The 26,754-nt window shown below is 45.7% G+C and overlaps 1 protein-coding gene across 3 annotated transcripts in view; it reads left to right on the forward strand.

Moving 5' to 3' along the window:
- The window catches only part of AGPAT4 (1-acylglycerol-3-phosphate O-acyltransferase 4), a 127,221-nt gene that overhangs the window by 21,888 nt on the left and 78,579 nt on the right, over positions 1-26,754 (forward strand). For all 3 annotated transcript variants that reach the window (XM_039222501.1, XM_039222502.1, XM_039222504.1), the window contains exon 2: positions 15,002-15,266. In XM_039222501.1, the coding sequence (XP_039078432.1) occupies positions 15,089-15,266 (178 nt within the window). In that variant the 5' untranslated portion in view covers positions 15,002-15,088. The remainder of the gene's footprint in view (positions 1-15,001; positions 15,267-26,754) is intronic.

Below are 26,754 nucleotides of genomic sequence, written 5' to 3' on the forward strand. Positions count from 1 at the left end.
CTTTTTTCTTGCGCAGAAACCATCGCATAGGTAGAAAAGTACAGTGTCAGAGCTGCCGGTGCCCTTACAGGCAGTGCGAGTGCTTCTTGGGTCTTTGAATGGGCAACGTCAGGCCCAGGCCGCTGCTCCTGATCCACCTTGTTCCCCTCGCTCCCGGCTCGGACTGTGTTGCCATGAATGTAGTTGCAAGCCGCAGCGTCCTGGTTTCCTGTGGATTTTTAACTGGCAATCGGTAAAGGCTGGTCTGTAATACTCGGTAACAGTGGCTGCCTCGGAGAGAGGAAAACAGCATCTGCTTGCGGGGCAGGAAGAAAGAATGCTCAGAGCTTTGTCCCTACCCCCCCCATGTGATGGGGCCAGTCCCCAGACTCTCTCAGTGGCCAGTGTTTCATCTATAAAATGAGTAGTTCGAGTATTGACTCCTACAGCTCAATTCTTCTCTTTTATTGGTATTTAATAGATGAAATTATAGTATGAATTAATACTATATAGTATGGAATAGGAAGGATCTGTCAAGAAATGCCTTGGATACAACTGGTTAAATATTTGGAAAGAGATCCATTTAGATCTTCACAGATTATCGTAGCAAAAAATAAAGGTCAGATAGATCAAAGAGTTAAAAATAAAATTAATTATGGAAAAAACAGTGACATGTGTTTTCTACAGTTTGAAAAGTGAGGGTTAGAAGGAAAAACTTCTTAAGTTTAAAGTTTATGAAAGAAATCCCTGTTCTTCACAATAATTTACAGCTCCAATGAGCTAAAAATAAAAGCAAACTGGAAAAGTTGGTCATTCTAAATGGAATAGGAAGATGGTATTCTATTTAGTATATGAAAATCTCTTGAAAATCAATATGCAAGAGATAAATGGGCAATAGATGAAAAGGCAAGTCATGAAGAAAAAGCCATAGTTTAATAAGTGTTTAAAAAATATCCAGCTTTTACTTAAAGCAACGAGACCCACTTGTAATGTATGAAGAGTGAGTCTGGTTTTTGTTGTTTTTAAATGAGAATTTGTATTGTTGACAGACATGTGATGAAACAAGTGGGCATTTTTGTATTTTGCTGCTAAGAACATAAATAGCTAACTACAGACCTTTTGGAAAACGATTTGGCAGTATTTGCCAGATACCTTAAGCTATTTATTCTTTGAACTCAGAGATCCTATTTATACTAAAGAACTAACTCAAAATTCAGAAGAAAAGTTATGCCCCAAATTATTCCTCATTGCTTTATTATTAAAAAGGCAAAAACAAGTCTAAATACACAATGATGAGGCAATAAGGTAATAATTATGATATGTCCAGTATAAGCACTAGAAGAGTCCTACGGTGATATCTGGACACATTGAAAATGATCTCACTAAAGCTTAAGAAAAGGCCATATAAAACTGATTAACCTAAGAGCTCAAGACACTTAAAAATAAAACAGGCATCTACCTTTTTTTGCTAGGTTCTACCTAACAAAGAAGAAAAAAAAAGGAAAAAAGTCTGTGCATTCACCAAAGACTGAAAGAAAGTAAACCAAAATGTCAGTGACAGGTTAAGCTGCTAAAATTTCTACATTTTAGAACCTTACAAATTTTACATAATGAATGTGAATTACGGTTATAATGGGGGAGAATTATCTTTAAAGCTATCCATGACTATGGCTAAGTGACTTACAAAGGGAGTATAATTTCCTTTACTTTTATCAGATTCGTATTTTAATAGAAGAGTTTTTGTTAAAAAAGAAAAACAAAACAAAAAAAAACCCGTCCGCTCTGGTCCCCAAACGACATCTGAGCTCCCCTACTGGGGTTTAAGTAGGTAATTTGCTTTCATTTTTAGTTATTTTCGTGTCAGTTTGATATATTGCCTCATGCAATTTTAGCATTTGTAGAAGAGAATTCTATGCTTGTTATATGTGGTGTGATGGCTCAGAGAGCAATCTTGGGGGTGATTCTCTGCATGGCCTTTGCAAGGAGAATAAATTGTTAGGTCATCTGCCCGGTGCTTAATTTAATGGGAAAGAAACCTAGGACTTAATGAGTTCATGCTTTCACTTTTGCACTTCGCTTTTGATGATTCAGAGTTCTTGGTATGAAGATTAAATGATATTAGGTCATCTACAGATTCCGATTGAATCACCATTTATTGAGCATCTATTTATTCTGTAAGAAGTGGAAGGGGTGGAAGTTCCTCCTGGACCTGGAAATATTACTCAGTAAGTGCTTTAGCTGATTGGGCCTAGTACTGACCCACATAAAACAGAGAGAGGGGCTCTGTAGCAATCCCCTGTGCTTACCTTCGGAAGCCTAATGCAGTGGTATAAAGTTATAACAAGAAATACGAATCAATGAATTTTTAACTGAATGGATGAATGAGTAGCTTTGTGGACAACCTAATGCATGAATAAAGTTTTCAATGGATTAATGAATGTTTGCACGGATCCAAGAATACCTGTCCTGGATTTTACCGAACAGAAGTTGGAAAGAACATTCCTGCTTTCACCAAGCATTCTCTGTTCCTGAGCTTTGTGACTAAAGGAGAAAAAGAAAGGGAGAGAGAGGAGGCCCTGCTCCATGTTTTATCACTGCTTTTATTAATGAAACTTTTCGAGGAATAGCCAGTCTGCAATGACCCCAAAAGCATTGTTCCTGTCTGAGTACTTCAATATTCTGTGGTCATATTTCAGACCTATCTAGAAACAAGGGTACTGTAAGTCAACTTATTTTGGGCCCTCATAGCCAGCAATTCTGTCTTCAATAAATGATTCATGTCAGGAAAGCATTTAAGTGCCTTTGTTTTCTAATAAGTCCCTCTTCGGGTCCATTATGCATGAATCAAGTCAGGGAAATTGCCTGGGTTCATTGGCATCCCTTTATGAAAATCAAAGAAATGAAAGATTTAAAATCCAGCCTTATTGATCTCCCACCTTCCACACACTTCTTACCAGAAAAGAAGAGTTGGCCACGACAGGGCCTCCAAGAACTCAAGGGTCAAGGGCGCTTAACCAACAGTTAGGAGGACGTAGAGGAACCCGCCAGAGAAAAGAGCCCACTTACTGGTGTCTGAGACACAGAAGACAAAGGCCACTTGCTTATTTTGCCCAACGTTATTGCCTCTGAGCAGACCCTCACAGAACCTAACCTGAAATAAGCCACACTGGTCCTGACAGATTGAACGAGGGCTTCCTCCAAGCTCAATTCCCTGGTAGGAAGCCCGGGGTGTTCATGTTGTGGCAGTTCCTATGAATCTGAAACACTGTGGTTGATGGCATGTAGATAAGCATCCCATTTCTCGTTTTCTGAACCACAAATTTGAATTTGACAGAGCCCTTGGACATCCTTTACCTCGCTGAACTCTCCCACCACCCTTCTACGTGGTCAGTGAATCTGTCATATTCAACTGGCAGATGACCAAGCTGAATTCCTAGAGGCCAAGTGGCCAAGTTGATGCAGACACACAGAGGGTCAAGAGTCAAACCCAGATCCGAGTCAATACTGGTGCTTCCCTTTCTGCACTTAGGTCATTGACCGCTGGTAGAGTCATGATTTCTAAGTTCCCTAAGAGGATTCTAGTCCAGTTGATATATGCCAGTGCAAGATAAGTTCCCAGTGTGGCACCCCCTGGCGCCCCCTGTAAGCTGCACCAGGCTAGCCCCCTGTATCTACACCTGTTACCCAGGTGTCCCATGTCCGGGTGGTTTTGTTACGTAGCCTTCAAGCTTTGGTTCCCCATCAGTTCACATCTTTTCGGTTTTATCACTTCATATCTAATGCTCAGAACTTAGAACCCCGGGACTGGCAGTTTGGCCATTTGTCTGAGGCTGGTGACCTCTTGGTTACAGACCTTGTTTACCTGGCTACAGACAGTGTTTTGTCCTGTGCGTAATGGCGAAGAGTCATGACTCCTAATGGAGCTGTTGACAGACAGACTAGTTGGTCTGGGCCAGAATAAGCGAAGAGATTTGTGCGATCTTATCAACTTTACGAGAAAAACCGTGCCAGAGAATGTGCTTGGCTATCTCTGGTGATTCAATACTAGTATCCTCACAGTTTTCTGGCCTGGCTGTTCCCAGACCATGTGGGGTCGTCTGGCCAAACTGAAGCTTGCTTAAAGGTTAGAGTTTCTAATACTGAAAAGATTAGAGTTGTACTCCTCCCCCAATAGGAACTAAGGGTGAAAATATTAAATTATAAAGTAAATGTAAAGAAGTTTCTGATGAAGTTTTACATTTTGCCATAAGTCTTAATTTAATTTAAAATTTTAAGTAGGCTTCATGCCCAGTGCAGAGCTCAGTGCAGGGCTCAAACTCACAACCTCGAGATCAAGACTTGAGCTGAGATCGAGAGTGGGATGCTTAACTTGACTGAGCCACCCAGGCACCCCACCATAAGTCTTAATTTTAAAGGCTTATTATCATTATTTTTTAAATCTATTTTGAAACATTAAAGGTCAGGTTTTATGAAAAAAATTTAGGTTCCATGATTTGCTGGTGACCTAAGCACAGGTCTGCCTGCACCAGTGAGTTGGCCCCCACCTCACCCTGTTCAGAAGCCAGCCCCCTGCAAATCGCTTCCTGGTGGATGCAGGCACACCTTTTACCTGCTTACTCTTTACTCGATATTGCCAGAGCTGTGTCTTTAGCTTCTTATTGCAAGGCTCCAGGGAAATACTATGGTGTTTCAAGGGCACCAAGATGACCACGGTCTTAATCTTGTCAATACTGGTTTTTATTTCTCTTCCGTAGCATAAAAGCATGTCGCATATCATACGTCCAACTTACTGCTTCCATGCAGCTTATATAGATAACTCACTGGTATCGCCCCTCAGTTTGGAGAAAGCTTCAGAACCAATGATTTCAAACAACTTTACTTGAGGAGAGGAATGAGGACCAAATCATTTAATTAAAACTTGTGAGTGGACTTTGGGAGTCCTACAAGTCACTTCCCCTCAGGGTCATCCTGGAGGGGGTGGGGGTCAGAAAAAACAAATGTCCAAACAAGGAATCTTAATAAAACAAACAGAAGAAACGGATTAGGAGAACTACAGAGTGGAAAGGCTAGTAAGAAAAGATGGTGGATGGTTTGGGGTTGTGCGCGAAGACGCTGACGGAGGAGGACCCAGGCCGCTGGTACCAAGGAGCTACTTCATGCAGGCGTGAGCTGCGTGCTTTCTTCCTGTACATTCATCAGGTCACCGTCCCGTGATTCCTGGAAGGAGGGGATTATTACCTCCATTACACAGACGCAGAAATTGAGGCTGAGATGACAAGGCCAAGGTCACACAGGAAATGGTGATTGTCTGTCAGCAGAAGCTTCTCCACGGTTGGTTTGGCCACGCGGTTTTGTCACGGCCCATGCGGGAAGGAGAGAAGTAGGCACCGGAAGACGGAAGACCGCAGTCCTGACCACGTTGCCTTGGTGACGGTGGGACCAGAGTTGGAGGTGGTTTATACACCAAATAAAGCTCTTTTTTTGTTTTTGGTGCCAGCTGGTGCTGCATGGGCCTCACGCCTGCTTCAGGTGGCCCAGAGCTGGTGCCAGGCCATTTCCCCACTTGAGAGACCTGAGGGGCTAACTGCCTCTGTGTATGTCCACCGTCACAGATAGATTACTGACTGACGGCCACCGATCTGCCGCAACAATAGTAGTGACAAAGACCCAACGTTTGCATTCAACATCCATCTTGCTTCTGTTCTACACTTGAAAAGTGTATTAATTAATTAATTAATATTCATTATTAATTGGAATATTCTTACTTAAAGCAGGAATGTCCATGCTTCCCGATTGGGGAGATGAATTTTCCCCATTTCATTTCAGTTTTTGGTTTCATGTTACTGGATCTTGGGGAAACTTCCAGAGATGGCACATAATTTCCCAACGCCTTTTCCACGGAGTACCTAGTAAAATAGGTCACACATTCTTGGTTGTTGGAAATGCAACCCACCAGCTAGCTCCTCAGACTGCATAAACGCTTTGAGGTCGGGGCCTCCTGCACCCCGTGACCATGGGAGAGCTGGATTGGGGTTCAGACATTATTCTGAAAGGAGGGTGTGACTGAGGGCTGGGCAGGACCGACTGGCGGGGCAATAGCTCAAAAGTCATGATCTCCCCAATGTCAGAAATGGTACCATGAATTGAAATCTGGAACGGTGCTGTGAAGGCCCAGGTTCATGTGCAGTCCAACTCCCTCAGGATTCCTGTGTCAAAGCCGCATAATATCAGGGCATGAGTTTGGGTTTTAGACATTTGTTCATGCTTTGACCTTTGCATAGTCTAACTACTTAGTCTAACTGAACCCCAGCTTCCTCATCTGTGAAATTAGGATAATAATACCTTCCACGGTGGGCTTTGTGATGGTGACTGAGATAATGTGTGTGAAACATTCAGTGTGCTGATCCTGATTGCACCAGTTACTACTCAGAAAATCTCAGGTTTAACTCTAGACATTTTATTTTAGTTTATTTTATTTTTTTAATTTTTTTAAATGTTTTATTTATTTCTAGGAGAGAGAGAGAGACAGCGTGAGCAGGGGAGGGTCAGAGAGAGGGAGACACAAACTGAAACAGGCTCCAGGCTCTGAGCTGGCAGTCAGCACAGAGCCTGACGCGGGGCTCAAACCCACGAACCGCGAGATCATGACCTAAGCGAAAATCGGACGCTTAACCGACTAAGCCACCTAGGTGCCCCTAACTCTAGACATTTTAATCTCATAGTCATTACTGCTACAAAAGGCCTTAGAGAATATCTCATTGAATTTCCTTTTATCTTTGTTCTTTTTCTCATAAAAAGTTACCTAGGGCATCCCATTGGTGTTTATCTCTGACTCTTGGTTTCCTTGGATTGGACAGAAAAGCTCTTCAGAATCTGTTTTTCTCTTATAAGAATCAACTTTTAAATATAAACTCAGAAGCCTCAGTTTTCTATAGACTTAAGTTTTTATCATCCTAAAATTAGACTTTGGAGAACGGCTCAGGGTTATTTATTAGAAGACGTAATGAAAACCTTGAGTCTGATTTATGACTTCTTCAGAGCTTGGTTTGTTTTAATGGACATCGTGTATGGTACAGGGATATTGGACAGAGGACTGGTCCATACAATTTTAACATAAGCTAATTTTAATAGGCTTCTGCAAAACCATTCGATGGGGATCATTTTTTAATTGAGGAGTCTTTTAGTTAGAGATGGTCCCAGAGACAGTTAAATTCAGTCTAGAAGACTCTCTCTCCTGTTTTATTTTGGGCCTTGGGCCAGTCTAACTCGCAGGAATCCAAAAACTAAATTTATCCTTGTTTGTCAGGACTAAGCACTAAGCGGCGGCCTGAGGCTTCCACAAGGTAGTTGGTGTCCTGTAGGAGATTTCTGCTAAATTCATTCAGCCTCACGGAGAATGCAGAATCTGAATGTTCCAAGGGCAGAACACACCTCACTCATTTCCCCCTGGGATGGCATCCACGTCCCTTTCCTCCAGGGCCACCACTGACCCTGGGCATTCTGTGTGCCCTACTGACTGAAAAATCCTGGTCCAGAGACCAAATTCACCAGCTAGCTGCACCTTAGTCTGTGGTACTCTCCACCAACCCTCAAGTTTTCTTCTGATTTCTAGCTGGTGGACCATAACCCCTTTGAGAGCTCTCTCTGTACATGGGAGCTGAGGGAGAGAGAAGGATCCCCCTTAATCACTATTGAGGAGACCCCATTGAAATAACAGAAAAACCTGCATTGTGAGGACATATATTTCCTGTGTAGAATCAGAGACTGTTTGAGCTGTAAAAGATCTTGGAGCTCACCTACTCAGTATCTTCCTAAGGAAGATGCTAAAGCCCTGTCCAGACTCCAGGTTGGCTGATGTGTCTAAGTATGGTGTGTGTGTGTGTGTGTGTGTGTGTGTGTGTGTGTGTGTATTATACAAAGATAGTGTTAGTCTTTTCATAAGGCTTTATTGGCTTTCAGTACTTTTTCTATACTTGATTCTAATGGGATTATATATGTGTGTGTGTGTGTATATATATGACTATATGACTTGGGGCCTTTTAGCTCTTAATATATTGAAAATGTATCCATTTCACGATAAACCTATTATAGTGACACTTCTTTAATTGTGTGGGTTTCCCATAATTCACTTAATTGTTTCCTCATGTAGAAATGTAAGCAGTTTCTAATTTTAGGTGCTTATAAATAATGCTTGCTGAATATCTCCATGCAGAGAGAATATTCTAAAAGTTAATTCTGTCCTTAAGAGTGTTTCCCAGAAGTTGGTTTACTAGATTGCACAGTATGAAGGTGTTTCAGGTCCTTCTAGGTGAGTCAAGTTGCTTCGGCAAAAGATTGAGTGGTTGTTCACACACCAAAGCTGTGGGTCCCACTTTACTTCGTCTCTTTCAAAACGTATTATTATTATTTTGGTTTGGAATGTAAAAAAAAAAAAAGGTTTTGTTTGTTTAGTATTTGTATTTCTTGTATCTCCTATGTGCAGTTCTGACCTGTTCTGGTGTTTGGAGTTAAAAGAGCCTAAATAAGGGGTTGTTTTTATTTCAGTGATGATACTAAATTGGTCATGGTTATATTTTAGCAATTCCACTTGGACTGATTTCTTTGGAAGAACGTTTTGCCTCTAAAACCCTGCCCTGGTTCAATGCTGTAATGTAAATGTAGCAAACAAACCAAATCCTGAGAAACAAGCTAGTGAAGGACTTAAACCCATTTCAGGCGCAGTCTCTCTTCCTGCGGGTCCCTGAAGTCCGTGCTTATTTAACGGTTTCACAGCACTGAGGAAGGCAGAGTACCTAAGTCTCAGCTAAGGCTCTCCTTTCTGTCGCCTATTCGAATGCTTTATGTTGAAGCTCTCTGTGTGTGTTTAGAGGAGGATGCAGTTTGAATTCTCTCTGGAGGACTTTCTGAGCTTTCTTTATTTGCTTATGTTTCCACTGACGGAGCCTGGGCAGCATATGGCGCCATCTGCTTGACCGAACATAACTGGTTCAGGAGCCCCATGGAGCCCTGCTTGGCTGCTGGGGGGTGCGTGGCTGCTGGGATGTGCACGGCTGCTGGGGCGTGCAGGGCTTCTGGGGTGCCCTCGGCTGTTGGGGTGTGCTGGGCTTCTGGGGTGCCCGCGGTTGCTAGGGCAAACAGGGCTGCTGGGGTGTGCATGGCTGCTGGGGCACACGGGGCTTCTGGGGTGCCCTTGGCTGCTGGGGTGCATGCAGCCTGGAGGGTACATGCGGCTGCTGGGGTGCCCTTGGCTGCTGGGGCACTCAGGGCTTCTGGGGTGCCCTTGGCTGCTGGGGTGCGTGCAGCCTGGAGGGTACATGCGGCTGCTGGGGTGCCCTTGGCTGCTGGGGCACTCAGGGCTTCTGGGGTGCCCTTGGCTGCTGGGGCCCGCAGCTGCTCCTCTGTGTCTGCTCACCCCTTGCTGGAAACGCTGCGTGGGAGACTCAGTGTCCCCGAAAGCACGCCCACCTCGCTCGGCCACTTACTCTGGGGTCTGCCTCTCCAGCTCCACACCTGGGAAGATTATTCCACAGTGAAGAAGGTGAAGGGTACGTGAGCCCATGTGAACGCATCGTTTCCCGTTTCTGAGTCATGGGTGGGAAAGTAGAGGTTAGAATGAAAACAAACGGGGGAGGAAATGTTTTCACACGCTTGGAGGTAAATTAAAGAAAATGTCAGGCTCCAGATACGTAGTGAGAAGAAAACTAAGTCGATTTATATCTCTCTGCTTTCCCAGAAATGCCAAAGTAATATTTCTTAGCTGCCCCCCTTTGCCTCTTTATATTCTTGCAATGAGAAAAAAAAAAATCTCCCCCTATTTGGGCGCTGCCTGTGGTGCAGGCATTCTGGAAAATGTTTCAGATGCGTTATTATCCTTGAGCCTCACGGCAGCCTTGTGGTGAAGGTATTGCTCGGATTTCACAGACATGGAAGGAACTTCCATAGCTGCCAAGCGACCGAGCCTGGATTTCTAGCGAGAGCTGCTGGACTCCAAATGTCCCCCTTAACCTTCCCGGGTCTCTAACAGCGGTGCCGGCCGGGTCCTCCCCAGCGGTGGTACCTGGATGCAGGTGGCACCGGCCTCCACTGTCTGCTGCTCAGAGCCTGGATTCTCACATTTGCGCCCACCTGACAGCGGGTGCCCTTCTCATCGAGTCTGCGGGCAGCGCCCTTGTTCTCCAGGGGCCACCCGCGCACGTGCTCCATCATCTGATGGCACCCAACAGCCAGGCAGGCCCGGATCGGGGCCATTCCTCTGCCCAGGGAGGGAGGAGCTCATCTCGTTCTAAGAAAAGAATAATAAAACAGGAGAGAAAAAGAAGCCACCAGAATTCTTGCACCAAAAATTAGCCACTATTAATAGAGAGCCAGGAATATAGAAATAGAGGCGATGTGAATGATATAAATATACACATTATTATTTTACAAATCTGAATCCGCCTTTGTTAACGCTTTTCACTCAGTATATTCTCGTAGTCTTCAAAGGCCAATACCAGCTGGCTTAATGCCTCTGATACACAGTTGGTTCACAGTCATTCCACGTCCCCTGTGTGTGTCACCCCTAGGTCTCTCCCATCCTTGTGCGAACGATTTCTTTACATCCCAGCGGCACTTAAGGATGTTCCTTCCATTGAATAAGAAGCCTCCTCCGACATTAATAACAGTTTTTTTCAAACAGCTGTGAACCAATTTAACATAGACTCATGGGCAACAACGTGCCCTCAAGGACTGCCAGAGACCTTGTCAAATGATGAGTTAAATTCAAAATCTACTAAACATCAGTAGCTGGGAAATGAAGGTAATTTGGAGTAAATGATTCTCCTTGGACCTATTATGATTCCTAGTGACAGGAACTTCCTGTCTGTGTTTAAAATGCTGGTTCAGGAATTATCAGGTGATGGGTCAGACTCTACCTTCTGCAAAAATCAAATAATTTATACAGATTGGGGTTTCTGGCATTTTCCCTGTTCTCTGTGATTTCTCTTTAAAATGTCTTCATGTTTCAGGGGCACCTGGTTGAGGGGGTGAGGGGCTCAGTCAGTTAAGCAAGTGGCTCTAGATTTCCGCTCATGTCATGATCTCACAGTTCTTGGGATGGAGCCCCAGGTCAGGCTCCGCACTGAGCACGGAGCCAGCTTGGGATTTTCTCTCTCTCTCTCTCTCTCTCTCTTTGTCTCTCTCTCTCTCTCTCTCCACCCCTACCCTGCTTGCACACGCACTCTCTCTATCTCTCAAAGTAAATCAATAAAACCTAAAAGAAAAAATGTTTTCTTGTTCTGGCAGTTCCTCCTACATGTCACGGTTGTTCACTGGGTTGTGACTGGTTTGGGCTCCAGTATCTGACCAGACCACTGTCCCTGTTGTTAGCACAGCCAGCTTGTGCGTCCAGCCCCAGTCATGTCACCTCTGTCCTCTGTCCCCTTCTCAAAGATGACCTGTGCTGGATTTCCCTGTGTGACCATGGTGGAAGGGGATTGGCCTGAGCGCTGTACCTCAGGAGCCCAGAGTCAGCTCTCGGGGCCTGTGGGCGAGTGCCGGGGTGGGGGGCCCACAGGGCCAGGTCAAGGCTGCCTTGGAGCTCCTGAGGTGCCGTCCACTACTCTTCACTGTGCAAGAATCCCAACCAGACCATGGGCAGTGTCTGTTTGGGGCTTTTAGGCACATAGGTTTCTTCGTTGTTGCCCTTGATGATGAGAAATCTCTTTGCCCACAGAAATATGACAGGGAAATGGTGTCATGGTTATTTGTCGATTTGCAAACTCGGTAAGTTACTTGCTCTAATAGTCTGTGAAATACAGTTCTTTGTTACTTCGTTGCTTTGTATAAGCTGCTGAAGTGACTTTTCTGGAAAGTTTTCTCCCCTAACTAGGTAGTCACATATCTGAAAGGGAGGTAGGCGAAGTATTTTTAACATATTTTCACTCTACCTTCTTTCACCACTGGTCAGATCTCCATCCCATCTCTTCTCTGTATGGTGCTGAATCGACTGATGACCACATTCAAGAGAAAGCTCTTCTTTATTCAGTACAGATGAATCAAGTTTCCCCCAAACTTCCATCTGGAATAAACTTAAGACACACAACACACATTCACCCAACAGATACCTCCTTAAATAATTTAGCCTTGTGTCTCTCTTTTTTTTTTTTTTTTTACTAATCAGCTCTAAGACTAAGTCAGTCAAATTGTTTAGCAAACTCATGGCACCTGCCAGCCTTGTACTGCTTCAGGTAATACCTTGGCTAGTCTTGTATTTTGCTCTTGCCTATAAATTTGAGAATTGGTGTAGGTTAAAGAAAAGGAAAGCAGTAGTCTTCTTGGAATTTTGATCCCTTTTTACAGATGGAGAAACTGAGGCTTGGAAAGGATACTTTACCTGAAGGTACATGACCAGTAAGAGGACCAGCAGAGGTTCAAACCCAGACAGTTGAACCCAGGCCCTCGACACTAGTCGAGGAAGGGAACTGAGGAAGTGTGTGCAGAACCAAACCGACCAAGGCCCGCCTGCCTGTGAGTCCCCCTTAAACATCACCAGTGTCGCATAGAGTCCTGTTTCGTGTGGCGCTACCGATGGTTTTACTCAAGGGCATGGTGGCCCCTGGTCTACAAGGAAAAAAAGTCTTACGTGTTCTTTGGAATGCCCTACTACCGACTGGAAACTGAGGAGGGCGGTTTCCAGTGTCCTTGCGTTTCAATTTAATTCCCTGTGTTTCCAATGTCCCTTGACTTCCTTTTCTTAGTGTTAAGTGAGCATAGCAAAGATTTGCAGATACGAGATCCCAGAAACCTAGTGAAGAATCATACTTCTTTTGGCCAGATTGTCTGGAAGCTTTTAGCGGCTAATCTAGGGACAGTGAATAAAGCTCATGAATATTCAACATCATCCTATAACTGTTGCCAAACTGTAAACCAACGTACATCACTTCTCTTCATGTGGCTTCTAAAAGTCAAGTGCATGGAGAGTGGGCTGCCAGCTTAATGCCTACTCATTAGTGAGAGTGTGTTGGAGCCGAGTATGTCTTAAGAGTTTGACAACATGGAGATGTTTGTGGGAAGTGCCACCTGGGAAAGGTCAGAAACGCGGTGCGTCAGTCAGTCCCCACAGACCCCCGGCTTTGTGACAGAGAGCAGGGCTTCTGGGAGAGTGGGTGTCAGCTGACCCCAGAGAAATCAGGCCCAAGATTACTTTCCATTTTCCCCCCTCCCAGAAACACATGGAAACCACGCCGGAGTACAGTGTACCTTCCAGATCATCTGAGTAAGTGTAAATGTTCTAGCAGAACACACCTTATGTCTGTCCTTCTGCCCAAGACCATCTTCAAAACCAGTCTGGGTGACCAGAAGCAAATCCCATTCCCCACTCTGAACATAGCTTGTGATTGTGAGCTTTCACTGAAGGCTGTGCTGGTTTTTGCCTTTGGGGTCATCTCTGAGCTGTTCTCTAGAGCCCAAGAGAACTCCCCAGCTCCCAACCCAGGAGCAAAGCAGCCCAGGCAGGTGCACAAAAAAGAACTCGGAGGTAAGACAGAGGCCTCTGATTAGTTATGGGCTGTGACAGCCTTAGGCAAATCACCCAACCTGTGAGTCATCTCAGTTTCTTATTCTGAAGAATGGGATAATAATATTCTTCTCAATAGATTTATGCGAGGCTTAAAATGATATAATAGATGTGAAACTGTTATGTAAATTTTTTGGTATTATTAATAAAGACTGGAATGAAGTCTAGGGTCTCTCAACTATTACTTTTGGAGGGTTGATCCTAAGTCTGGGTTCTTTCTAGAGAAGCTTGCAGTGAGATTCTGCTTCTAGAAGAACCAGGCTGCTGTGCATGACTGCCTCGGCTTTCTTTCTTTCTCCACCAGAGTATTTGGATCTCCTGCTTTCTCACTTTCCCTCACAGGCTTCATTTGTCACACTGTATAGTCATATCATTATTCCATTTTGGGGTTGGAGACTGATTATCAGGCTGTGCGTCTGGTTGCTATTTGAGTTTCTTTCTGATTTTAGAACTTGTGGGGGGGGAGGGGGGTGGCTCTCCTGCCTTCATACTTGGTCATTTGCATCTACTGATACCTCAAAGCCCATCCCTTGTCTATCTTCATTAAATCATCCCACAGTTTTTTTAAAAAAAATTAAGCTCCAAGGAGCCCCTGGGTGGCTCAGTCAGTTAAGCTCAGACTTCAGTTCAGGTCATGTTCTCGTGGTTCGTAAGTTCAAGGCTCATGTCAGGCTCTGTGCTGACAGTACAGAGCCTGCTTGGGATTCTCCCTCTCTCCCTCTCTCTCTGCCGCTCCCCTGCTTGTGCACTCCCTCTCTCTCAAAATAAGTAAAGATACTTAAAAAAAAATTAAGCTCCAACTATGTGCCAAAGTCTGCTCCAGTCGTTGGAGAGAAGATGAAGTTATCTTCTCGATAACTGTGTACTTGGGAGAAATGGCGGTGCAGTGGAGGAAGGCAAACAATTGAACGAAGAACGGCAGAGGGTGTCCTTCAGGCCACGCTGGTACAGGTGCTCCCGCAGGCAGGGCCCACCCTCATGTCACACGGGCCAGTCTCGCCAGAAGGGACGTGGGAGCAGGGTGTGGAGGAAGAGACATGGGTGGGGGTGGGTGTCGGGCGGAGATGGCAGCAGGAGAGAAGACCCAGAAGCACAGCCTCTGCTGTGATTTCCAAAGACAGGAGCTCGCACAGGGGCCGAGCACCAGGGCTCGAGGGAGCTCGGCCACCTGCGAACCGTAGAGGCCGTGGAGCCCTGGCCCAGCTGCTTACCCTCCCAGGACCTCAGTCCCCTCCTCTGTACTCACAGCCCCAACCTCACAGGATCTTAGGACAATGAAAGGAACTATTACTTTCAAAGGGCTGAAACCGTGCCTGATATAACTAAGCGCCATATAAATGCTGAATAAAAAGGAATCAACTCCTGTACAACGTGTTTAATCATAAGAGTCTGTGTTAGGAGGGTTTTTTTTTCCTGACTCTAAAAGCACATCTTATTTTTTGTAACGTGTACCATTGGTTTGTGTTCTAGACACTTCCCTGAGTGGCGGACCTTTGTTCCCTCTGGAAATATTCTCCTGCGAGTATTTATTTGTTTGAATAAAAGCAACCACACACCATGGACCTCATCGGGTTGCTGAAGTCTCAGTTCCTCTGCCACCTCGTCTTCTGTTACGTATTTATCGCCTCGGGGCTAATCATAAACACCATTCAGCTCTTCACCCTCCTCCTCTGGCCAATTAACAAGCAGCTTTTCAGGAAGATCAACTGCAGACTGTCCTACTGCGTCTCCAGCCGTAAGACTTTTGTTTATTCTCTATATGCATCCTCACTGCTGCGGGGTGTCAGAGATGGGGCTTGGAGGAGCTCCCTGGGCTTGCCCGGTGGCCCAAGCTGCTTTTTGTCCCTTTGTGTCTGGTCTTTGGCTTTAGGTTTGAAATGTCTGTTTTGTCCTCACTCTTCAAAAATTATTTTTTGAGTGAGTGATGTCAATTGCACACAGTTCAGTTCAACAAGCCGGTGGATCTCTGTGTATATGTTTGGATACATAATATTTTTAAAAGCAAAATGGAAATATAATATATTTTTTTCCTTCCATCTTTTTATTTTTGAGATAATTGTAGACGTACATGGGGTTGTAAGAAACAACACAGAGAGCACCCATATAACCTCCAGCCAGTTTTCCCTAATGAGAAGTAACTTCTTACATAACTACAGTATAATATCCCAACAAGAAACCCAACAGTGACACAATCCACCAGCCTTATTTAGATTTCTCCAGTTTTATAGACACTGATTTGTGTGTTTGTGTGTCTGTGTTTGATTATACTAAGCTATTTTAAACATGACTGATTCCACTGGTCTGAACTTCAAAATTTAAGCAAAAAGAGGTAAATCAGAGTATTAGGAATGCCTGGAGATGAGTTTTGTTGCTGATTGACCTTAAATCTGTACCTATTCTCAATAGTAGGGAAGGCAGTGTATCATTACCAATGATATATATGGGTGTGAATATATTTAAAAATATGAGCTCTTTCAAATTAAGCAATTTAAAAATCTCGGCTACGTTAGATTGCACCAAGAGTCCAAAATTATTGGTATCTTCCTGAAACCCTTGAAATGAAGCAATCAAATTTGAATTTGAATCAAAACAATACAAGCTGCATACAATTATCCAAATGGATTGCTACTGATCCAAGCAGTTATTTTTTTAAATGTCAAAATACAACTTGTGACAAAAAAATGATAGGAGCATCCTTACTCATGATTACTTTCACCAACTCAGAACTTGCAAATCTCTCTGATACTATTTCTTATACGGTGTCAGTGCCAAACCCACTATGTTTTTTATTAGTGTGTTTTACATACTAATATAAATATTAGTATGTCTTGAAAATATTCATAAGAGCCTATGTCTTGAAAATGTTCATAAGATCCTAAAGGCAAGCTATAACTGCAAAAAAAAAAAAAAAAGAATCTTGAATCTATGCATCTATGGCATATTGGGTGCAGTACCATTCAATGCAGCACTACATAATGCAAGTCTCCTTGTCATACATTTTACTCTCACGTTGGTCTGTGGTACTTAGGGAACTACTCCTCAGAGCAAGGCAGAGGTAGTAGAAGATGCCTGAGCCTGAATTGTAACTCTTTGAAGAGAGAAGAGTTTGCATAATCAAGGGAAGGCGATCACCGTCTGAGAGTTACCTTACAATTTTAATTGCATTTGGTAGCTCCTTAAACAAAATTTAAACTTAACAAAGCAGGGCTGATTACGCTTTTCATTGAAACCTGTATTTATGTGGTGTGCACACACCTATGAGATACCAAAATCTGTCAGTTTGCAATTGAAATCATGCCTGTTGGCACAATCACAACCCCTAACCAAGTGTCAAGCACGTGGCTCAGAACTGGGTTTCTCATTTGGACTCAAGAAGAAAGAGGTAGAATTCGGGAGGTGAGTTCCTAACAGTACTCGATTTTGCTTGTAGTAGGGAGGGAAGACATACCAAAGTTATGGCAGGACAATGTCAAATTCTTCCGAGAGTGCTTTAGCCCACTTCTTTCTGGTGGAATTAAGATGGCGAGCCAATTCAGAAAGCAAGTGGATTTTTATCCATCTCAGTTTGATTGAGTTATTTTAGAATAATTTCAAATGAAACTCAGGAACTAGCCACCCAACACAACTGGCATTTTCCCTGCACTGAGTGCAGTGAAGGACACAGTCTCATTGAAAGGCCCGGCAGGACATCCATCCACGATGTTCTATGCCTGCGCTCCCAGAGGAGAGCTTCCGCAGGTTATGGGCTGAGCAGAAACAGAGCCATTGTACAGCTCTGTGAATGGGGAAGGGACAGAACAGCTGTGGCTCCTGGGGAAGGGGAGTGGCACGAGAGAAGGGCAGCCATCCTGGGCTCAGCTTGTGGGCACCTCATTATACAGAGTCCTGTATAAAGCAGATTTGCAGATTCCTCATCCCTGGTACCCTAGCATGTGTTACACGGCAAAGCTGCTCTCCTCCTCCGTCTCCTTTCCTCTGTTCTAGCTGGTAGATGTCCTTATACTCTGAGTGCTTCACAACCACAACCGAGGACATATAACAGACAGACTGTGGGCCGTTGAAGGTCACAGGCTGTGGTTCGTGGGGTCCTCGGCAGCTTGGAGTAGGAGATGGTCAGGCTCCTGTCTCTGCTTCCCCCTCCTCCTCTTCTCTCCAAGTTGAGATGATAACTGTTCATGGGGTTTAGTTGTGTCTTCTGGCGTATGAATCACTCCAAAGCTTAGAAAATCAGCAGTAGCCATTACTGGCCACTGATATTTTAAGAAAATAAAGGCAGAATAAATTGTTTCCTGGAGACTCAGACCTCCTTCCTCACCCCGTTCGCTTCACCAGTAGAGCTCTGTCGTCATCCCTCTTTCTTTAAATGTTTGTTAAGAGCTTGGTGTTGTGCCACATAAATCCAGAGTAATCGCAGCTTTGGTCGGGGGTGGGGTTGGGGTGGGGGTATGTGCCAAAGGCCACACGGATGTCAATGACAAGTAGAGACGAAATGCAGCAAAGGCAGCATGGGCACCGGCAAGTTGCACGGCACAGAGAATTACAGGCTAGTGGCCAGCGCTGAGAGCATGAACAACAATTTGAAAGCATGTTTAATCTAGATGGTTGGGTTTGGGAGGATCATCGTATCTTCCTTTAGCCTGGATTTGCCAGCAGGAAAGGCTAAAACAGGCGGCAGCTGCATGGGGATGGGCAGGGCGGAGCCAGCTTCTGCAGGGAGAGAAGCAGGAAGAAGTGATAAGACTCAAGGCAAGGAGTAGAATTGAATTCCCTTTCCATTGCACGCACCATGTGCCTTTTAATATCTAGGGAAAGGTGGCCAAGACCAGCTGGCTTGTTTTTCTTCCCTTCTGACACTGCAGGTTTAAAAAAAAGAAAAGAAAAAACCCAGAAAGATTGACAGAACCTATTAATGGTAGAGTTTTTAAGAGGGGGCGGGGGAAGGGAGGACTACAGATGACCTTAATGTTTCGGCAAGGGAAGGACTATTGGTGACCCCCAAAACAAATTGGAGACACCCCCCCCGCCCCCCTCTCCCACCTCCCCACCCCCAACCCTGGTTCCTTGCTGCCAAATTCCATGCTGCTGTTCACTAGCTCTGTGCAGTTGCAATGCTATTTAATTCCTCCAGGCTGTGGTGCCCAGGTTTTCAAGGTCTGCCTGCTGCACAGCCCCAGGGCCAAGGCCGCAGGTGGCCAGGGGGCATTCAGCATCTGCAAGGCCACGATGTACACAAAAATGTCTTACCTTCCTGCGTACAGCCTGGCTCTTCACTTTTCCCATTCAGGCACTTAACTCCTTAGATGGGTAACTTCAAGACATGAACTGCATTTGCATAAAAGGGATGGGGTGGAATTGACCAAGATTCTGAGATTTTCCCAGTAAAGGGTTTAGATTTTTGTTTTTGCCCTTGGGAAGGTGTTCCCTGCTGCTCCCCTGACCTGGTCAGCAGCCACTGTGTTAGCAGTAGGCAGTGGCTGAGCGTGAAGAGAGACGCGAGCTCTCGGTCACCACCTGCAGCACCACCCGTGTGTCCCACCTGGGACCAGATGCTAGTGTTCCTGCTGTAATAATATTACACATTGGCAGTGGACTCTGGGACACGAACATGGAGTTGTGCCCTCAGGAAGAGGGCTCAGAAGTCTGGTGAGCTTGGCAGAAGTTGGTCTATGTTCCTCTCTGGAAGGATCAGGGCTCAGTAACTTGTCCAAACAGCCTTACCAAAGGGACGTGCATGCAGGCAGGATGGAAACTCCGAGGTACCTAAGAAACTGTGAAATGCAGGGATGTGTGTCAAGTTGAAGACCATGGGGAGAGGGAGGTAGCCCCATCCTCCTGAGAGGCAAGATTCTTGGCCCAGCCAGCACGCGTCACTGGTAAGAGTGATCCATCAATGAAGGGGCCGCTGTAACCTTTTCCAACATGACCTTGGGAGAAATGATACGTCCTGTGAACTTGGCAGCTGGCTGATCTGTGTCTCTCTCCCCAGCCTGATTGATGCAGGGCTGCTTTCTCATTTCAGTCCAAACTGATTTCTCACTCTTTTCAGTCCTGAAGAGGCTTGACCCCCTCACACACCACGTGGTCTTTCCTCTAGGATGTCAGAGAGGCTCTTTGTTAGACAATCCCAAAGCCCCTACTCTTGACCCTGCGCGTGCTGTCTTGGCTCCTGCTGAAATGTGGATCTGAGGAGGATCTGCCAGCACCTCCACCGGGAGCCATGACCCAGAACCAGGGTGTTGTCACCAAAGGTCTCCGGCTCCATCCTTAGCCCGTCGTAGGTGGCAGGCACCTCCCTGGAGGGTACAGAGAACTGGCTATAGATGGACAGAAGCAGAAAAGCCTAAAGTTGGCACTCTCCCCTTAGCTACAGCTGTGTGATCAGATGGTGGCTTTGAGGAGTGGCCAGTGAAGGGGTTTTGAAGACTCGTGATACGTGCCTCAGCACTGCCCCTGTGGATTACCACTCTAACCTGAAGGCAAAGGCTCGCTCCCCGAACAGAGCAGGGGGCACCCGAATTCCCCTCTGGCGACCCCTTCCTCTCTGCACTTTGTCGCCTGCTGGCACCCTTTGCATCCCCCGAAGTGTGACGATCTCCCCACCCCCAGCTTTAACAAGCAAACGCTGCTGGCCTCACCTGGAGTCACCTTCTCATGGCTTGACCCAGGAGATTTCTCAACGTCCATGGTGAGGTTGAGGAAGTGCTTTCAGGAACTGGCAAAGAGCCTCCCCTTTCTCCTAATTCCCCCTTCTAAGGAGTATGTCTGCATTGACCAACCACATGATGACGGTAGAATCTAAGACCGGATCAATGACATGCGAAGGATGAAGTAACAGAGATCCTATGCGACGTAGCTTTTTCTCCTCCTGGTGATTTATTCAACGAGTATGGAGCACCTGTCATGTGCTGGGGACCGTGGTACTGGGGACATAGTGGTGAGACCCAAAGCTGCTGCCCTGCCCCCAGGAAGCTTACAGTCTGGTCTTCTAAAGATCTCATAATATCTTACAAAGGCATCTTTAATGGGTCCTGCCTGCCCCATGCCACACCATTTGTTGTTCACGGGTCCAAACCTTCCCATCTGTCCCAGGATGGTGCGAAATAGACTTTGCTCCATTTTCTCCTCGCTTAGTAAGTCCTCTTAGATAGTAAACAAACAGAAAACCCTACCAGGTTAGCAAGTTAGCATTCCAATAGGAATATAGCAGAAGCAATCCAGAAACTGACTGAGGTTAGATCTTATTTAAAATTCCTTATGGAGTAAAAGAACTTGAGTGTCTGAATTTAAAGGATAGCAGAATGATAGGTAGGAGAAAAATAAGTGCAAGGTGAGAGGAGCCAGCCTTCTTAGGTCCGCCCCTTCATTCTGCACACTTCTGCCCAGCTAATTGGTCATGCGCACTTCTTGTTCTAACACTGCTTTGAGTGCTTAGACACAGAGAGGGTGAGCGCTTTGCCCAGGGTAACACAGGAAGTGGACAAGCCATGATTATATCCAGGAAGTCTCCGTGCAGAACTTCTCTGCAGTGCTACCAGCATGGCCTTGGGGTTGAGGGCCAGGGTTCTGGGCTGAGGCCACATGTCCAAGTGGCTACTGTAGTATGTGACATTCCACAGGGCTATGGAAAGAGTTAAAGGGAAATCATAATAGGTATTTTCATGTGTAATCATTGCAATCACTGCGGTCTGTGGTGTTGACTGTGTAGGCAATTAGGCCTTATGCTAAAACTTTTATATACGTTACCTTGTTTGAGCCTATAATCAATCCCTCTGAACAAGCGATCCCCCATTTTGTGGCTCAGAGAGGTCAGGTGACTTGTCGAAGGTCATATAGTTAGTAATGAAGGAGAGCTGAGGTCCCAAAATGCATTTTTTTTCCTACCATATTTTGAGACAAACAAAGATAGTATGTGAGAAGACTTCATATTTTAACACCTATGGGTAATGTCAAACAAACATCTGCCAGGATCCACCCTGGGCAAGTTACTTCGCTACCGTGGCCCCAGGTGACCCTACAGGATGCCTGTCCCTGCCCAGTGAGTGCCCTTAACAGACATGCGTGTGAGTTCATTCTGTGGCCGGACACGGGTCGGCCGCACTGAGAGGGGTCCAGCCTCGTGGGGAAGGCACGGGGACACAAGCCACTGTGGAGCGCGACATAAAGGCTAGGACAGAGGTACCCAGGGGACACAGCAAGGGACAGCGCGTCCCGCGAGAGGGTAGAGCCATGTTCTACTGAAAGCAGGCACCAGCCAGGTGTTACGGAATGAGGGTTTGCAGTACGTGAGCAAGAAGAGGAAAAGAAGGTCTGGCCCAAGGGAAGGGCATGTTTTCTCACCTCCAACGGGTAAACGGGTTTATTCGGGCGTCAGTCGTCCAAAGGAGAGGGTCCTGCCAAATGCCATCAAGAACCTTCCTGTGTCAGGGGACTGGAGCCAGCAGCAGCCCCTGAGGCCGGGGAGACAGGAAAGACAGGTGTGCAGAGCAAGCTCGAAGCCTCTGGCAGCTTCCCTGGGTGAACTCGAAATGCTTGTCCTGGGGAATTCCAAGCATCATGAACATCGGTTCACGTCAGGACTTCGTTCTGTTTTGCCCTGAGCAGCATTGTTCAAAATGTGCCTTGAGAAATTGTTAATTTGGTTTCTTCTTCTTCTTTTTTTTTTTTTTTTTTTTTTGAAAAATCTGTTCACACATAATCTTTTATAGAAAGATACCCAGCTGGGTCTTTATTTCTTCGAACCATCTTCCACCCTGAGTATGATATTAAGTAAAAATAGCATGATGCAAAACTGTACAACGTAATCCCAACCTTATAAATATAGACTAGATGTAAATGCATCAGAGTGCCATTTTTAGGAATTATAATTAGGGATTTTTTTAATTGCCTTTATATTTTCCGAATGTCTTCTATTTCATACGCGCGGAGTGTGTCTTATAAAGTGAAAGAAGCAAAAACAAAATAAAAACCCAAACACCAAAAAGAACGAAGCAGAGAATGGCTTATGGAAGGCAGTGGAGGGGGGAGATATGAGGTGAGCCCTTTGTGCAGTAAGGCTGGGTAAAGGCTGGGTATGGCGGAAGTCACTGAGACCCAGGTGATGATTTTGGGGCCCTACCTTCCTGGGATTGCACACACCACAGTGAACCCCATCGCAAATACTGCAGTGATTCAATAGAAAGGAAGTCAGAGGGACGTGCGATCCCAGAGACGCGTACTTGGGTTATGGGTTGAGCTGCGTCTGCCTCCCCATAGGCTGTGAGGTCCTGACCGCCAGTGCCTGTGATGTAGCTTTATTAAGAAACAGGCTCTTTGCACATCACCGAATTAAGATGCGGTCAGTGGAATGGGCCCTAATCCACTAGCACTGTGTCCTTATAAAAACGGGGAATTGGGACACAGCGACAGATGTGCACGGAGCAAATGATGTGAAGACAACGGGGGGAAGCCCCAAGGTGGCAGGGGCCTGGATCAGACTCTCTCCAGCAACCTCAGTGGGAACCTGCCTACGCCCTGACCTGGGGCTGTGGCCTCCAGAACTGGCAGACAGTATCTCTGGGTTTAAGCAGCCCAGTTTGGGATGGTTTGTTACAGCAAGCCCCAGAAAACCAGCACACGTTCCTTTTCTAAGTCTTTTTCCTTCTGCTGTGGCTGAACGAAACGCAAAGCCAAGCCCCATCCACGGGCACCAGTGTGTGTGGATATCGTGCTTCTTTCTCCCTCTCCCCCCTCGCCTGGCTTCCGCTCACCCACCTTGGCTTGTTTTACTGGAAGCCTAAGAAGCAGGTTATGCAGAGAGCCTTGTCATCATTCCCGGACCAAGCCAGGGAATCCCTTAAAGTCAGGGACCTCGGTGAAGTGGGGCTGGCCACATGGCGCGTGGACGGTGATGCTCTGGCCAGCCAGGAGGAGGCAGTACTGCTCGGATCTTCCAGTGAACGGAGGCGGGCTTGCCTGCTTCTCTCATCCTTCATTTCTTGTATTTCCAACTGGCGTTTATTTTTATCACTTGAAGTACACTATTCAAGTCCAGATCAGCCTTGGCTAACCACCAAAAGCAATCTGCCTGGGAAAAATAGAATTAAATGGTTCTTCAAACCTGGAGAAAGGTCTCAGAAGTGTCAAGGGAAGGGAATTGCTTACATATAATGCAACACTTGAGTCAGTCTCAGGAACAACCTCTCTGCCATAAGGAGGTAATGAATTTCCCTTGCCTGCCTTGCATAAAGAAATCATAGCAAATGAAGCAATCTCAGCTAGGCAGCCTGTTCTGGCCCCCAGATGCCTGGATTTTGTGTTCTCAAGTATCAAGGATGGTGCCTGCCCAGCTTCGCTCGGCTACGATGTCTTCTGTTCGTGATCAGTGTGCACTTGCGTGCAGCTCCTGACGAAACCGTTGGCACAGAACTGGCCTTTTACTTTGCTGTACGCAAAGCTTGTTAACAAAATTAGTTCTTTGTACCGGCACCTTGTTGGTTTTTTAAGGGAGAAAAAGTATTGGGGTTGAGATCTACCGGCAACAATATGTTTTTAGCTCAATTCCTCAAGACATAGCTCAGCTCTGTGATACATACTCCTCGTGATTGGAAGCACACTAAATATCCACTTATGTAACTGATTCAGTCAAAGGAAAGTGTTAGGTGGCATTGGACTTTTTAGAAAGTGTTTAAAGAGAAATGTAACCATAGAGCATGCCGCGTTTAACTTGAGTCACAGCCTTTTCTGTGTCTTAAATATGTGTGCGTATGTTTTACACACAGTACAGGGATATATATTACCTATAATATATATATATATATATATATATAAAATCCTTTGTATAAGAAATTACTTTATATTTTATTTTTTTAGTTTATTTATTTTGAGAGAGGCAGTGCGAGTGTGGGAGAGGTAGAGAGAGAGAAACCCAAGCAGGCTTTGCATTGTGAGCGCAGAGTCTGAAGCGGGGCTCCAGCTCACAAAACTGCTAGACCATGACCTGAGCCGAAATGAAGAGTCGGACGCTTAACTGACTGAGCCACTCAGGTGCCCCTGGAAATTACTTTATATTTTAAATTGGGAGTGTAAGCACTCCAAATTTCAAATAGGGGTAGTAAAAAAAAAACCAGCCAAATTAGGAATACGCGCGTGATACTGAATTATATGAGCAGGTGCTTGACGGACTGAGGGCTCTTGGCTATTGATGTGGTTTATAAATAAATTAATTCTCAGCCAAGGTTGAGATTTGTTTTTGCAAGCATTAAATTTCACTTGTGACTTAAGTTACAGCTTTCAAATTAGGTTATAAGTTTGACTTTGGTATGTCATAACTTTGGAAGATGACGGTGTATGGGTATTCCCCAGGAGCTCAGCAAGAGAAGCCATTATGGTATAGAAAGAAACCTATGTTTCTAATTTATGTTTCTTTTATCATATATATGTGGATAAGATAAAAGACATTTAAAATATTTTATGACTCATATAAAACATAAATTGTCATATACATAACAATTTGCAGGTGGTAATGGTGCATATTTAATTTCTTTTGCTTAAACAATCAAAAGCATTTGAAGACCAGGGCCTTACCGTATAGATTTGGGTACCAGCATGCTGGAGATGGAATTTAAGTGACACAGAGTCTGAGTCGAGGGAGAAACAGGCTTCCTAGACATGAGTTCCAAAGCAGTGGAAAGACTAATGGTAAAAAGTGTTTCCCTGTTTTCCTCTATTTGAATTTATTTTGGGTCCAGATGGGAGATGAGGCATTTTCAAACAGTTTGAGGCAAACTTTGTCAGGCTCTATCCCAGGGCTTCTGAACGAAGGGGAAGATTAAAAGAATTCCCTCATCTCTGCATTTTGTTTTAGAGGAAAATAGTGTTTATTTGGTGTTTTGTCATAATGTTTTAAAATACAGAGTAGGCCACTGTCCATCTCAGTGAGAGGCGTCCGTCCCGTGGAAAGCGGGGAGTAGAGTGGTTCTTTTCACACATTCTTGGGCTGCCTTCACAGTCCCGGGCAGCTCGTCTGGGGGTAGATTTATTTGGACATATTGTGTCTAGGGGCCCTGGCGGGGGGGGGGGGCTGGGGGGATGTCCTGATCCCGTGTTGCTGGAAGGAGACTGCATTTGGAGCCTGGCATCCTGGTGTCCTGTGCGCTGGCCTAACCACCTTGGTGTCTGAGCCTTTGTTTTTCCATTTGCAAAACAAGGGGAATAAAATTTAACACGCTGTAAAAATGTAAGGTGGAGGTATTCTTGCTGTTACTCTGCACTTAGTCAGCGGGTGTGGACCAGAGGGGGTTGAGTATACCCTACAGCGAGCTCTGAGAGCCTGGGATGGGGGAGGAGGGGGTGGTGGGGGAGGTGGAGGAACGTGGGAGGGGAGACCCGCCCCGGAGACGCAGTGGCCGTGTCAGTACTAGCAGGACCTTACGTGGAGGAGGGACTACCGATGTGGCCCATGGCCCAGGAAGGAAGGAGATGGGCGTGTGGACTGAGTCCCCCCAGACACACCTGTAATGGCAGAGATTGTCTGGGAGCAGCAAGGCGGCTCAGGAAACGGTGAGCCCCTCCCCTGAAATCTGAGGAGACGGGGAGACCTTCCCTTGAAGGGGATGTGTTACGGGGCATCCTTCCGACCACCTGTCTGCGTGGAGGGCTCACTTGTTCAGATGACCTTTTGAGTCCCTTCCAGCACTAAGAATCTGGGTCAGGAACGTTCACGGGGTAAACAGGGCTGCAGGGCACCTACCCCATCCTGGTGCTGAGGAGAGACTGTTGGAGGCTTTCTGATGGGGTAACCCTCAGAGCTTAACAAACGAATACAAGAAAATGGAGACTTGTTTCAGAAAAAGCAGGCGTGGGACAGATGAAGAGATGACTGAGGTAGAAGCCATGTTTACCCGCTGAGGGAGGGAGAGGCTGCCATCGTCTTCCATTAGATGAGCAGAGGGAGGGACTTAACAAATTATGTTTAAAACAATAGAATTACATACTTGTGGTAAGAAAAATAGCGTTTTGAACTGGCCAGAAGGTTAGGAGAGGCCTCCTTTGGTGACTGCTTTGCCTAACTGTGGCTCCAGGAGGGAGGTGATGGCAGGGGGGAGGGGAGGGCCTCTCACATTGGTAAGGCCCTCCCCCCTTCTGCCTCTTCCTCCCCGGTGCGTTCTCTTTGCCCCGGGGGAGGGTCTTGAGGGTGACCAGCCTTCTGGGTTTGCCTCCAATGGGCAGGGTCCCCGGGACATGGA

This window comes from Hyaena hyaena, unplaced genomic scaffold (genome assembly GCF_003009895.1).
Source record: "Hyaena hyaena isolate Hyena2069 unplaced genomic scaffold, ASM300989v1 scaffold_1153, whole genome shotgun sequence".
NCBI classification, from domain to species: Eukaryota; Metazoa; Chordata; class Mammalia; order Carnivora; family Hyaenidae; genus Hyaena; species Hyaena hyaena.